This window comes from Candida metapsilosis (genome assembly GCF_017655625.1).
Source record: "Candida metapsilosis strain BP57 chromosome Unknown scaffold7, whole genome shotgun sequence".
NCBI classification, from domain to species: domain Eukaryota; kingdom Fungi; phylum Ascomycota; class Pichiomycetes; order Serinales; family Debaryomycetaceae; genus Lodderomyces; species Lodderomyces metapsilosis.
The window spans coordinates 1,112,109-1,126,487 of NW_027138165.1; the positions used below are offsets into that span (position 1 = coordinate 1,112,109).

The following is a 14,379-nucleotide window of genomic DNA, read 5'->3' on the forward strand; positions in this document are numbered from 1 at the left end:
TAGTTAGCATGCTTGTGAATGTACAATAATTTGAATCACGTATTAAACTTGATGGGTGACTGTAGGTTTTCAAGGGTACACATTTAAGGTGCAATATTTTGTTTTTTTACAACCAAAATTTGGAAAGACCTTTGTTTCTCTTATTACTCTAAAATGAAGCAGCTAGTTTCTAATTTACAAGGCACGGCTGTTAACTTGATAAGTATGTTAAATCCGATCGTTACTTTTTAGTCGTAACTAACTATGTTTAGAAACGGGGAGGGAAATATACAACACCCTAAATTCAAAAGAGTATGAAGGAAATACAGACTTGCTACTTCAAAAAAAGATTGATTTGATAGTTCCTATTGCAGAGAATATGCAAAGAAATGTAGTACAGGATCCTTCTCTTGTTCAACTTCCCACCAATTTACAGGAACTGATTGATTCAGTGGGTTCAGATATTTGGAATTTAGGAGGTCAATTGAATATAAACAAGGAAACTCTTCACGGGGTCAAGTACTTTGCTATAATTTTGCTTATAATATATGATTCGTTCAATCCAAGTATTGACCGGAGCTTTTCTATTTTGAGTTGTTTGATTAGTCTTTTGTCATCATGCATCAGCACAAACATTCTTGGTGTTGCAAAAAAATGCCAAAATTTTGCCGAAACAATTTTAAATAAATTGTTGACAATTGACAGAGATTGCGAGTTGGACAGGAGCAACAAGAATCTCATTAATGACTACAATTCCAAATTCCTACTTTTAAGCTTAAGTTATGAGGTTGTCTCGGGGGACTTTGATACAGCAAAAGTCTATGAAGCAAGGTTGGCCAATTTGAATTCACAAATTCCATTGGACTTCGTATTAGAAACGAGCCGTGTTTTGTACAATTCGGCTTTAGATCTATTTGAAAAGGGAAACTATGAAGTTGCTCAATCATTATCAGCCATGTCCATTAAATTCATGGAAAAAATTGTCACCGAAGAGAGCCAGGATCCAATCAAGACAAGGTATTTACAAACTTATATTTTGTTGATTAAATGCTACAAATGTATTGACACTAATGATTCAAAAGATAGGGCAGTATCCGCAGTGAAGCTCATTCAAAGCCAATTTCCCAGTAAATTTGAAGTGTATGGTCTCTACTTTGAAGTGGGTGAGATGTCTGATACCAGAAGTACTGATGAGGTTATGATGCGTATGGTTATGTCGATTCCAATGGAAGATAACTTTGAGAGAATCCTCAATCTATTGAAGCAAAACGTGCAATACAGTTTCAAAGGGGTGAACAATTGCTTGGATTATCTTTTAACTAATCTTTATTCCAGTGGTAATCAGCAAACAGGTTTACTTGTGATTACAAAATTTATTGTCAATGCAGAGCTAGCTCAGAAGGAAGAGCCACAATTGAGAATTAAGGAATTAGAACTCTTTAGTGAACTTGCAGAGAGAACTTTGCAGCATCCGTTGGACTTGAATACGAAAATGAGCGCACTCGCATTGCTTTGGAAGCAAGGGATGAATGCGTATAAAACACAGGATTACAATCAGAGTTCTGGATGGTTGAAATTATCTCTTGCAAGGTTGCTCTACATTGAACATTCAGAAAGTCAAGATCGGGGGAAAGTAATTAGAGCTATTGAGAATAACTACTTGCTTTCTGGAGACGCGAATGCTGTATTAGATCTTCACAAGGAGATGGATCTTGAGGATCAGGAAAGTATGCTTTCCCAGTACAATTTATTCAGGGCGTACACTTTATTGAAGGATGAAGCAAATGCTGCACAACAATTTAGCAAAATAGTGGAAAATACGGCAAATGCACACACCATATTGGCTATAGCAGCTTGCATAATTGAAGCCACTGACAACTTATCCAATGAATTTATCAAAAACTCATTTCTCAAACTATTGAGTGTACTCTTCTCCAAACAGGTTAATGAAGAGTTTATTCAAAATTTGATCTCATTTGGTATAATTTTGCCTATATGCTGCCGGTGTGCCATCTTGATGTTTTCCAATGACATAGAGAGTCACAGTGACGAAGTAACAGAAAGCAACTTACAAAACCTATGTGAAATTTTACAGGAGAGTTGCAATTTTGCCACTCGAACATCCCATGCCAGGGGTCAGATTTTTAATACCAATGATTATGAATGGTGTGCTAGTAAAGCTTACAACATTGCAGTGTTGTGAAAACAAATTAATCGTTCAGATATAGGTATTCAGCTTTGTCAAATTTGTATTGGGTTTATTTGCTTGATATCACCTGACATCGAAAAGAGTCGTTACCACAATATCCTCACATGGAAAGCAAGAGCTTGGATTTTGACGTTTTTGTTTCTTTGCAAAAAAGAAGATTTGGGGATTGACGATTGGAGCTTCATTAAAAAGCACTGTGAAAATATGATTGAGGAGTTTAAAAACAATGAGATGCAATCAGATGAACAATTTAGTTGTTTAAAACAATTGGGTACATTCCAGTTTCAAGCAGAGTTGATTGTTGGCTCAACTGAGCAAGTGCAAGCCATGGTACTCGATTGCTCGAGGTTGGAACCAAAAGCAGCCATGGAATTGTATGAAGTGTATGTGAACTTGCTTATATACTCGAAACGCACACTCGCCAAGCATACAAAGCTGAGTATTTTATTGTCAATCATCAATTGTACACTCGGCTATGCCGACGCCAAGTACTTGTCGAAGTTGGTGACCTGGATTAGATTTTTTTTGGAAACTAGTGATGATCAATTTGAATCTGAAAAGGAGAAGGTGGTTTTCCAGTTTTATCGAATGTATCAATCCAATATAGTCTCAGCTGGTGTACCAAGCTTTGAAATTGAATGGCTTGCCAGTGTGTCATGGAATTTGGGAGTGAAAAAGATAATGTATGTATTGGACGTATAAAGTGGTGGAAGTTTGATACTAACCTGATTATAGTGATTGCAAAGAATTGTCTCATGGGTTGAGATGGTGCGCAATTGGTGTGTTGTTTTCAAAATTTGTTCATGAAAGAATGAATAAGCAGGTATGTTGATGAGATGGTGAAATGATTGCAATTACTAACATGACTTATAGTTTATGGAAGTGTGGAGGCAACTAGCAGAGGATCAGCAGTTGGATGCAACCTTGCTAGAAAAAGAAGTGGATAGGATTTGAAGAACTGGGCTTGATTTTGTGTAGTTTGTCGATAGATGTTGGTAATCTGCTACTGGAGAAGGAGAGCCAACTTTGACTCTCAATGTTGCTTGAGAAATGGGGTGTAGCACAAGAGTGACTAATTTTCTTACGTAATCATAGCTTTTCGCAACAAGAAAAATTTCTTATCAGTGACTCAATTTGTAGATAAGCTTTGAGCAATTCAGTGAAGTATTTATAACCAACAGATCACCAAGAACTCCTATACTTCTGAAGTTCTCATTACTACGTTGAAATACCAATGGGAAACGCAATACAAGCAAACAGCTCATACAGCAGACACTGTTCAAAACATGATGAAACACCAGGGAAATATAAACTACCTGAGTACCACCCATCACTAATTGTTCAAGATTATAAAGATGATGTTACTAAAGTGAAGAACTGTGGATGTTCAGGTCCATATTGTGTTCGAAATGTTGAATGGATACCTCGAGCGAAGTAAAACGCACAGAGTGGTGGAGAATGACTGACTTTTATGCTAAGAGTACCTCAAGCAGACATACATATTTAATAAACGAAATTTACTTTATACATGCAGTCACCGCAAATCTTTGTTGAGTCAGCTTCCAGATTTGTAGTTGGCAAATCTTGCAGGTGACAAGTACGGATTGTAGTATTTTTGAGCACACCCATTACTCAACTCGGGAGAATCCTCACCTCTATCTGGACTTTGTATGCGCCTAAAGGTATACTTTTCATTCAAAGTATCACTACTCGGATCATCATCATTAGAGTAAGAATACTCCCTCTTTAAATCTTCAACGGGTGGCGACAAGTCCATGCTTTGTTGATGTTTGCCGAAACTTTGTCGAATGGAAATATGAACATTTTTACCAAATACAATAACTGGATGGAATGGGATAAATAAAAGACAGCTAAGGAAAACCATTAGTGCATCCAAGGTCAAGATAAATGCTTCGTGTGTGATTAAGTAGCCTCGCCAGCCTTCTGATAGTTCAATTACTCGATAGACGCATCGAATGTAGATAAATATTGATGCCATTATTATTGCTAGTGGCAAGTAGTTGAATAAGGGTCGTAGTCGAATTTCCTCAAACGCGGGGTCATATCTGCTCTCGTAATTGTAATCAATTTTAAATTGACGCCCTTTTTTGGTATTGAATAGCAAATGACAAAAGGTGATGATGTTAAACTTGACCCCAACTGATTTGAAATATACGCGATACATGAAGTTGAGTAATAATGCAAGGTACAACGTCATTGACAAGACTTGAAACGCAATTCCACCAACCATGATATAAGTCCCACTCTGAGTATTCTCAAATAATCGAAGCTTGACAGCAGCAGTAGCTCCACCGGCAGCTTGAATGAATAAACTGACAACATCACAACATATGAATATCCATGATATGTAACTTGGCCGTAGAATTGAAAATCGTTCACCACCGTGTATGATTATCAATTGAGTTAACAAGTAATATACTCCTGCCATTATGAAAGCCGGCGCAATTGTAAGACTGATGATTTGACATAGAAAGATGTTTGTATTTGACCAGTGGTAATGGCCAATTGTCCTAGGGACATATCCGGCAATTTCTAATCCACATCCACATAGTAGACATGTAGTGAAATACCTCATCCGACCTCGAACGAAACCGAGATAGAAATACAACACCAATAGTATAAAGAATAAGATTGCAAATAACAAATTAAATGGAACTGAAATATGAATCGCGTATAGGTTAGCTTGCCATTCCAATCTCTTCAACAACAAAGTCGAATTGAACAATTCTTGAGTAATTTGCGCCAAGTCAACATCAAGAGTCGGAGTCGCACCTCCGGTATTTACAGCTGCATCAATTACTGATGTCGCCGAAGCCAACACTTGTTGATCACTCAATATAGTATACGACGCAGCAGCTGCTCTCGCATGTCGAGATAGGAAGTACAATGATATTGAATTTGTCTGGGTGGCAACTTCTTGTCGTAGCAGCTCAGCAGTTGCCAGTAATCCGGGGATATTTGTCGGATCTATTGAACTGATTGAGGTTGATGTGGGTAATGTAGAAGGAGCCCAAGACGTGAGGAAGTGGTTTATAATCTCCTCCATTCTTCTTGGAAAAACAAAGCGAGTGATGAAGAAAAAATGGATTTTGCTAGCAGTGGATCAACAAGGGGAGGTTTTATGTTTTTGCATATACGAAATTTTGATGATACGATCTGATACAACGAGGGGCTCAATTTACTTTTATATACTCAACATTGCGAAACGTTTTTTCCTTCATTGAAAAGTAAATGGATTAAACGGAATACAATGGGAATGACTCTGTATGGAGAGAAATACCCGCCCCGTAAACTAAATCCAAAGCGATTAATGTTAGTCTTGTGTCTTGTGCTTTTTTGTGAGTATAACTAAGTAATGTAAGTAATGTATGAGAGAGAGAGGGGAAAGAATATATAGATGTTACACAAAGCACAATATACGAAAACCATTTTTTATGTCCGACAAAAGTAAAAAATACAAAGCTTAAAGTTTGTAATATGTAAGAAATACCTAATTGGAGACTGAACTTCAAGCTTGAACTAATTTGGCAATTACTTAACTGAGGTCTTTGCTCCATACAGTGATTCCAAGTTCCAACTAGCTTCTAACATCTTAGGCTAAAAAAAAATAAAAAATCACTCAATAGTTTGAACAACAGTCACAAAATTGAATGATCAAGAGGATCTCTGAGAGAGTTACAAAAAAACCAATTGAGTACTTACTCTCCATTTATACTTTTGAAGCTCAAAGTTGTAAAGAAAAAAGTATAACAACATGGATTGTTGCAAAAAACCACTTCAAAGCACACTTTTTTACTATCTGAAATATGTATATAACCAAATCTGGTAATTTGATAAGAATTTACCTATATACCCCTACATAAAGTTTAAAAAAGTTTACTCTTTATTTTTAAGCCACACACAGTAAGTATCAAAGTTTACCTAAAAGAGTAATTTTACTCACGTTTTGTCTACCAGTATACTCTAATGCCCAATAGCTGAGTATAGAGGATAATAAGCCTTGTTGGCCCATTGATTTACCACTTATACAGATAAACAGTTGTTTAAGTTCTTTTCTCTTTTTTTTGGGGCACAGAAGTAAAACGTAGTTTTATACAATCAAAAAACACATCATTATCATCATCATCATCATCATTATAACATCTTTTCTGTAAGAGACTAGACTACTCCGTTGTGTTTCCCACATCACCTGTATTATTCAGCTGTTGTTCCCGTTTCCAAAACCTCGCCAACAAATCACCATAGTTTTGTAAATCCTCAACACTAATCATCAATTTGAAATCCAAAAGTAAAAGAAACTGCAACTCCAAATAATTTAATTCTTCTAATGGTAATCCACCAACTTTGGCATATCGCAAGTTTTTATAAAAAATATCCAGAAAAAACTTCGAAGATACTGTGATTCCACTAATTATTAATCGATGGATATTGTATGAGTCCATGACGAATAATTGTTCAGCTTCTGATACATCTCCATTACCTCCATTCCCATCGCCATCATCACCACCACCAGTGGAACTCTGTCTTCTTTTTTGGTTCAAGTTGTTGGCCTTTTTAGCAATGCGATCAAAGTACACAAGCAATGATAGGAAAACTTCATTGGTAACTGGACAATACTTCAACACTCTTGCCAAATACGCATGGAGTGATATTCCTGGTACATTAGTTCCATGGAATGCCAAAACATTGGCCAAATACTTGTTCTTCATCTCATTGTCTTCCTCATCTTCATCTTCATCAAAATCATCATCGTATTCAGCAACATCTTCTTCATGGTGGTCATCATCCTCATCCATACGATCTTCACTATGAACACGCACACCCAGAAGATTACCATCATCATCGTTATCGTGACTTCCCTTCTCCTCCTCCTCCTCCTCTGCTTTTTCCTCTTCACTCACAATGGTTCTCTCATGATACTCTTGTTGTCTATTTCTACGTTGCATTTTTTTGCGCTTCTTTTCCTCTTTAATCTTTTGTCGTATTGCAATTGTATTTTCAAAATGATTTGGATGTAATTTATCATTAGCTTCAATGATCTTCGTCAATAAGCAAGAAAGCATAACGATCAAATCATTTACAGGGAATTCAACAATATTTAAATGTTCCTCATCAGAATCGGGTCGTTCTTGTTTATCTTTTCTCTTCAACTCATCAAGAAATTCATTGTATGTGAGGTAATGATCAGGTTCGGGACGTACATACTCTGCATTCTGTTGCTGCTGCAGGCTCTGTGAATGTTGCTGGACGTGTTCGTAATACGGCGGCGTTGAGTGGAAAGAATCCTGTTGGTTCTGTTGAATCTTTTGAACTCTATTGTTTTGTGGGATCCTAATTGAACTTGTTTGTGTAGATGCATCCGGTCCAGTTTGAGTATCTGCATTTAGCAACAGCTGAAGTCGATGAGCCAGCTGTTGCTGTTGTTGCTGCTGTTGCTGCTGCCCTTGAATCGCAGAAGGAAATGAGTTTGCATATGTAGGTCCAACAGGTAGTGAATTTGGAATCCTCTGACTTGTCATAAACTGAGAACTACTAGTAGGATGATGAATCATTGAAGGATGTTGAAATTGATGATTACCTGGTATCGAATATGAACTCAGGTGCAACAGCGACGACGCAGCATCTGGAGCAACAGAGAATGAACTTCTATTAGGAATTGCAGAGTCTGTTTGTACTGTCGTTGTTGGAAACGCATGTGGTACTGTATTCGGACGGAAACTAGAAGGTGCTGTGGTAATATGTGTTGTTGGGTCATGGTGAAATGATCCAGACTCTGACTGAGTTATGAAATTGTTTGTTGATGGCAACGACTGGTTGTAGGAATGAGCTGATGTGTATGATGTTCCTACTGCAGTTGGTGTATTATGTGACATGGGCATGTGTTTGTAGGAATTTTGTGTAATAGGGATCTGTTGAGGAAATGCCACCCCTTGTTGAGTTTGGTAGCTGGTGGATTGTGGATCATCGTTTCTATTACCTCCGTATGGTAGTCCAGTGATTAATTCTCGTGGATCAGTAATATGTTGTGACTGTTGTTGTTGCCCCTGCATAGTGTGATCAAAGTTTTGTTGATTTTGTAGAGTACTAGTTGAGGATTGTAAAGTTTTGGTTAAATTAGAAACTTGTGACTTTGTAGACTGTGGAGGTGTATCGTAGTGGGAACCCTGATCATTGTGTAGATTTGTAGAAGAGTCTAGACTTGCTGTTGAGTGTAATTGGTCAGTTGTTGATGAACTATCATTATGATGATGATGATGTTGATAATTCGTGCTCATTGTTTTATGGATTGTAAGGGGAGCAATTGTATCTCATAGACAATTGTTTGAGGCTCTGTAGAATTGATATTAATTATATGGTTTTTGGAGTAGTAGAATGAGGGGTGTTGGTGAGAATGGGTGTAGGGGTGTAATAATGTGCTACTGTTGTTGTAGTTGTTGTTGAGAATAATATGAACCTTGTGATGCAAAGGGAAAAAAAAAAAATAAATTACCAAATACATACACAATACTTATACAATACAATACTTATACTAATATTACATAAAAACATTCTAATGAACAACTACAATAAAACGGAAGTATATACTCCATTTATATATATATATATACCTGTCTCAAGTCTACGTCTTATAGTGAACAAACTTACTCAATTTTGAGGATTATAGAATACATTTCAATTCCTCGGTATAAGATGAGATGACATGTACAAATTACTTTTAGTAAAAACTACCCATACACTTTCTCAACGAGTTAACTTAAAAAATGATTCACTCCCTTCTAGTCTTGTGCTTGAATCAAGAAAAGATCTGGCGTCGACAATACAGTCGCTTGTTATAATCAGTTATAGTAGGTAGAATACATAACAACATCAGAGTTTGACCAATGTTACCCACACACAATCAGAACTTACTAGAAAATACACTTGTATCTACAACGACACCTTAAATACAAATTGATCTGCTTTATATATGTATATATATACTTTGCAAACCTCTTTCCCCTTACTCTTTATACTTTTCTGCAGTAACTATGTAAGGAACAAACATCCGAAAAGAAGAAAAATAAAAACATCAAATCACCTTACGAATCACACATTCGCTTCTAGCCGAACACACCATCATCATCAACAAACAAACTCCGCCCTTCAAAAACATGTCAACAGCATCAAAAATAACTCTTGGCGCCTCAATAGCATTCGCCGCCGGCTCATTCATATTCATCAACTACTCGCAACAATCAGAACGTGCAGCATTACGTCAGGGTCCAATCAAAGATGCCGAGCGACAACAAGCCAAGCGGAACAAGACGCAAAAGCAACAAGCTAATGAGTTAGAGCATCGTGAGCAAGAAGAGATGAAGCGGAAGTTTGCCGCTTTGCAACCTTTGAGTAGTGAGATTATTCGTGGTGAGGAGGAAAAGTAAGAGACACCACACACAGTTTTTAATATGGAGATTTTATATATATATAGAGCTTATGGGGGAGCCTATCAACTTGAATCGTGTATATAGAGCAGACGGATATATTCTACAAGTTTTTAAAAGATGAAAAAAATGTAAGTGTTCTTGGAGACACCACGAAGTAGAAGCAAAAAGAAGAAGTAATAAAACCTCCCTAATTAATCAATTTCATGATGTACTATGATGCACTCTTTTGGTAAATATTTTGATATACAAATACCAATTCCTTAGAAAGGAATTCAAAAAAGGAAAAAAGCATTTTACTGCTTCTCCTTTTTGCAGGATTTTGAGTCTTGCTTTTTACGTAGACTTGCCAAAACGGGTCGTCTTTATTGAAAAAGATGTTTGATCGTGGGATATTAGACTGAAAGAATGGCATATTCCTTCGTTCTCTGATCTGGCCAAGACTTTCAATATCCTGAATATTTGATGGTTAAAGAAGAAGAAGAAGAAGAGGAGGAGAGACAAAGTGGTTTTTTCATTTCATCGCGTAAAAAAAGATTCCTTCTGAGATCGCGCTACCTCAGCCATACCCTCCGCCACATAAACTTACAAAGTTATTTCCAAAACGAATACGTATAAAATATAATTCCGAACTGAATAAACACAACCTAAGTTCCTATACATAATAACAATAATAATAATACCCTCTGTTCTTTTTTTTTTTTGTTTTTTTAATTCCTCTTTTTTATCCTTAATTATGACACTTGCTGTTCATGACGTTTATCAATTGCAGGAGCTGCAATCGTAGTAGTAGCAGCAGTAGTAGCAGTAGCAGCAGTGTTAACAGTAGCAGTTGATGATGCTTTTCTTGAACTTTTCCTCCTAGCCAACAAGTTCGAATCCGTCAATGTCAATTTAAAAGATTCAATACCAGAAATAATCGAAGATGATCTCGTCCATTCTGAAATCTCATTATCAGAATTAGAATAATCATCCATCTCTTCATCTAATATTTTGCCAGAGTATTGACATTGCTGTTGTTGCTGTTGCTGCTGAGCTTGACTTCCATTTCTTGACCTTGTCATGAGTTTTGGTGTCAATTGCAAACTTGCTAAATCATCTTCCAATTCGGAAATTTCATCAGCAGAGACATCATCGGAAGAGTCTCCATATACGTCAAGTCTCGACTTGTCAATATCAAATACATTTTTAAAATTGAGTTCTTTTGGCATTGGTGTGGGAATGTGGTCTCTAGTGCTGTGACGTACTTTTGGTGTTTCAATTTCGTCATCGTCGTCATCATCATCATCCTCTTCTTCTTCTTCTTCTTCTTCTTCTTCATCAATATTTTCAATAAACTGAGACGACACATTATTAAAACTTCCAAGCATGGCTGGATTATCAAATACAACTTTAATTGCATGAGCCCTTGGTGACAAAATGGGTTGATTTGACATTGGAATAGTCAATTCATCATTTCCAATATCCTCCTCCTCTGCTCCATCTTGTTCTCCAACAACAACTTCATAATTTTGTGCAAAATAATGATCAGCTTCTACTAAATCTCCATTTTTGGTTAAACCGCCGGTTGCCTGTTGTTGTCCTTGTTGACCTTTTACAACCCAAGGATGTTTCCAAATTTCTTCAATTGTTATTCTTTTCTCAGGATTAACTTCCAACATCTTTGTTATTAAATCTTTAGCATCTTTACTAATTTCATCCCACCAAGGTTCTAAAAATACAAATTCTCCACGAAGAATCTTCATTGTTACATCATTAGCATCATCATCATAAAATGGTGGGAATCCACATAGTATAGTATAAAGGAAACACCCCAATGACCAAATATCAACTGCTTTTGAATATTGATTTCTAGTCTTTTTAATATTATATATTCCATCATTTTTGTTGGTGGTGGTGGCATTACATGTGATAACTTCTGGTGCAGTATATCCAGCAGTACCACAAGGTGTCTTCATTGGTACTTTGGAGTTGTCATCTTCATCAATCAATTGTTTTGCTAAACCAAAATCAGCCAATTTGATGATACCAATTGTACCTCCACCAACATTCAATTTAAAATCTCCTTCATCTACTTTACAATCATCATCTGATTTACGTGAATATTTTTCACTTTCTTCAACTGATCTGGGGAAGAATGGTATTTTTTTAAACAACAAGTTTTCTGGTTTAATATCACGATGAACAATGTTTAATTTATGAAGATTATCAATGGCTGATAACAACTGTTTAAAAACATGACGTGATAAATGTTCTGAAAAATAAGTGTATTCTATAATTTTATTGAAAATTTCTCCTCCATTACAATATTCCAATATTAGAAAGCAATGATCAGGTGTATCAAATGAATCATACATTTGTAATATATTTGGATGATGATGAGTACGTTTCATAATCTTAATTTCATTCTTGATATTGTTAAATTGTTTTGGGGTAAGATGTCCTTTACTAATGATTTTTATGGCAACTGGTTTATTGAGTCTTGTATCTAGTGCTTTATAAACAGTGGAAAATGCACCTTCACCAAGAATACTAATGAGTTTATAGTTGGAAGGTAGATTGGGATATAGTTCATTCAATGTAGCATCAAATGTGAAAAATGCCGAGGTTGCACTAGTAGGTGGGGTCTGATGAGCTCCCTTTGGAATATCATTTAAAAGTAGATTCTGTGTGGTGGTGGTGGTTGCACTGTTGTTGTTGTTGTTATCATTTAGTGGTACTGATGGCATGATGGTTGTTGCAGCTATTTTTGCATCTAAGTTATTACTAATATTTGATGTTGATTGAGATGAATGAATGGTTGTTTTTGATATAGCCGTAGTAGGAGTAGTGGTGTAAAAGTATTTTTGTAAGTTCTAATAAAATTGGAAAGTAAGTCTGTTAGTAAAAAAAAAATTGGGGTTGTTTAAATGATGTTTTTTTTTTGGAGTTATTGGTAGTCAAATATTGAGATCTGTTTGGTTATATATATATATGGAAAATATATAACATTTCTTTTTTAAGGTCGTGTGAAAGGTAACATTGTGTCTGTCTGTCTGTCTGTTAGTAATTACCAATTTAGGCTTTTTCCTCATTGCTATGTATTGTGTTTAGTAATGGTCGTGTAAATGTTTCATAATGTCTTTTTGTCTTTTCTCTTTTGTTTTGTTTTGTTTGTTGTTGTTGTTAGTTGCTGATGAGTGAATTGTTTTTTTTTTTTTTTTTTAAACTCTTCCCTCGGTGTGTTTTGTGTAAATCTTCGGTGTTTAGCTTTTTATAAAAAGCCTCATTGCACAAAAACATGTGTGATGCTCATTCTAATTTGTCTTATTGTTTTTTTGAGGGGAAGCAGCACAAGAAGAACAAAAGACACTTTTTTGATTGTAAGTATGAATGAATGTGTATGAGTATGTAATGTTTGGTGTATATGATTGATAATAAGACGCGGTATGAAACTTGTTTTAGTTTAATACACAGACGACAAACGATGCGATGGGCGTGGATGGAATGCAATTAAAAATTGTCTGTAATATTAAGGTACGTTTCATTCGTAAATGTTTCGAGGTAAATTCCTTTTTTATTTTTTTTTTTTTCACTTTTGGTGTATTTTGTTTTTGTTGAAATGTAACATGACGAGGAGTGGGCTTACTCTACCCCTTGTCCACTTTTGATCCTCAATTGATTGACTATCTATATCTCCAATTGAAATGAAAAATTGTTATATACATACCATCATGTTGAGCTTTAGTTATTGGGAGAGTCTAGTGACGTAAGTGGGTAACTGAGAAGAGCAGTTTTTGGTCAAGGGTTAAAGTAAATTGAATGAGTAAATGCTTGTAGTATGGAATGGATATTTTGGGTACAATGCTTCCTTCCCTAAAAGGTATGATTCAATTCTGATCTATGATTTTGATTTGCTAAACTTTGGACTGCTTTTTTTTTGCTTGGTATGATTTGGTTGGAGATATCAGAATAGACTTTTGATATCACTTTTATAATATATATATATATATATATATATATACACATACACGTACTTGTCTACTTACTTACTATTTTGACTACTGGTCGGTATACATTTTGTTTTTAGTGTTAGTGTTAGTGTTAGTGTTGTTGTGTTATTTTATTTATAGAAATAAAGATCAACAATATGTAATGTTTTGTACACAAAAGACAAGAAAAAAAAATATAAAAAAACTTTGTTATATATCAACTCGAATCATTAATAGGTACTTTTAGATCTCCTCTCTATCATGTACTCCTTTCCCAGCTATAAATCGTGCCGTATAAGGCATATTATTTTGTTTTGGTTGGTTGGTATCCAATAACTAATCGAATAAAAGATTGTTTTTCGGTTAAATGTGTGTTTTATGTGTAACTTACATTTGAGGGGAACATTGAGATACAGACACAAACACACCAAAATTTTAAGAAGAGAGATGTGTTTATATGCAGTATGTTTACACAAATATATGCGTATTCTCCTGTATATAGTATAACATATACATTTGTAACAAAATAATACTAAACCAACTGTAGAAGTAGTAACATATGTTTTTTATGTTGCATTTGTAAGCAAAAAAAAAAGAAAAGACTTACACATATAAGACCTGTCATCCGTTGTTCACTATAGCAAAAGAGTAAGAAAGAGCAAAATCAATAGGAAAAGGAGTACTACTACACTTTACTACAAAGTATTATTAAAAAAAAAAAAAAAGTGGTGTGAGGTTAGATGATAACAATAGAAGAAAAAGAATGGGTATGATGTAA

The 14,379-nt window shown here is 35.4% G+C and overlaps 6 protein-coding genes across 6 annotated transcripts; 3 read left to right on the plus strand and 3 right to left on the minus strand. All coding sequences in view use genetic code 12, as the record gives it.

Annotated features, from left to right (window-relative positions):
* Positions 1-153: 153 nt before the first annotated feature.
* On the plus strand, positions 154-2,890 carry SPO22 (Spo22p; the record flags this gene model as incomplete). The annotated part of the gene is made up of 3 exons (XM_067694204.1): positions 154-202; positions 252-2,114; positions 2,202-2,890. 3 exons carry the CDS (start codon positions 154-156, stop codon positions 2,888-2,890), a joined length of 2,601 nt encoding a protein of 866 aa, XP_067546548.1.
* A 532-nt stretch (positions 2,891-3,422) lies between these two features.
* Positions 3,423-3,626, plus strand: I9W82_005067 (uncharacterized protein; the record flags this gene model as incomplete). Its single annotated transcript, XM_067694205.1, has 1 exon — positions 3,423-3,626. The coding sequence occupies one exon, from the start codon at positions 3,423-3,425 to the stop codon at positions 3,624-3,626; it is 204 nt and encodes a 67-aa protein (XP_067546549.1).
* A 117-nt stretch (positions 3,627-3,743) lies between these two features.
* On the minus strand, positions 3,744-5,255 carry I9W82_005068 (uncharacterized protein; the record flags this gene model as incomplete). The annotated part of the gene is made up of 1 exon (XM_067694206.1): positions 3,744-5,255. The coding sequence occupies one exon, from the start codon at positions 5,253-5,255 to the stop codon at positions 3,744-3,746; it is 1,512 nt and encodes a 503-aa protein (XP_067546550.1).
* A 1,117-nt stretch (positions 5,256-6,372) lies between these two features.
* PCL7 (Pcl7p) lies at positions 6,373-8,484 on the minus strand (the record flags this gene model as incomplete). The annotated part of the gene is made up of 1 exon (XM_067694207.1): positions 6,373-8,484. One exon carries the CDS (start codon positions 8,482-8,484, stop codon positions 6,373-6,375), a length of 2,112 nt encoding a protein of 703 aa, XP_067546551.1.
* An 876-nt stretch (positions 8,485-9,360) lies between these two features.
* Positions 9,361-9,630, plus strand: I9W82_005070 (uncharacterized protein; the record flags this gene model as incomplete). Its single annotated transcript, XM_067694209.1, has 1 exon — positions 9,361-9,630. One exon carries the CDS (start codon positions 9,361-9,363, stop codon positions 9,628-9,630), a length of 270 nt encoding a protein of 89 aa, XP_067546552.1.
* A 734-nt stretch (positions 9,631-10,364) lies between these two features.
* Positions 10,365-13,345, minus strand: I9W82_005071 (uncharacterized protein; the record flags this gene model as incomplete). Its single annotated transcript, XM_067694210.1, has 2 exons — positions 10,365-12,485; positions 13,340-13,345. The coding sequence occupies 2 exons, from the start codon at positions 13,343-13,345 to the stop codon at positions 10,365-10,367; spliced, it is 2,127 nt and encodes a 708-aa protein (XP_067546553.1).
* Between the last annotated feature and the right edge of the window lie 1,034 nt (positions 13,346-14,379).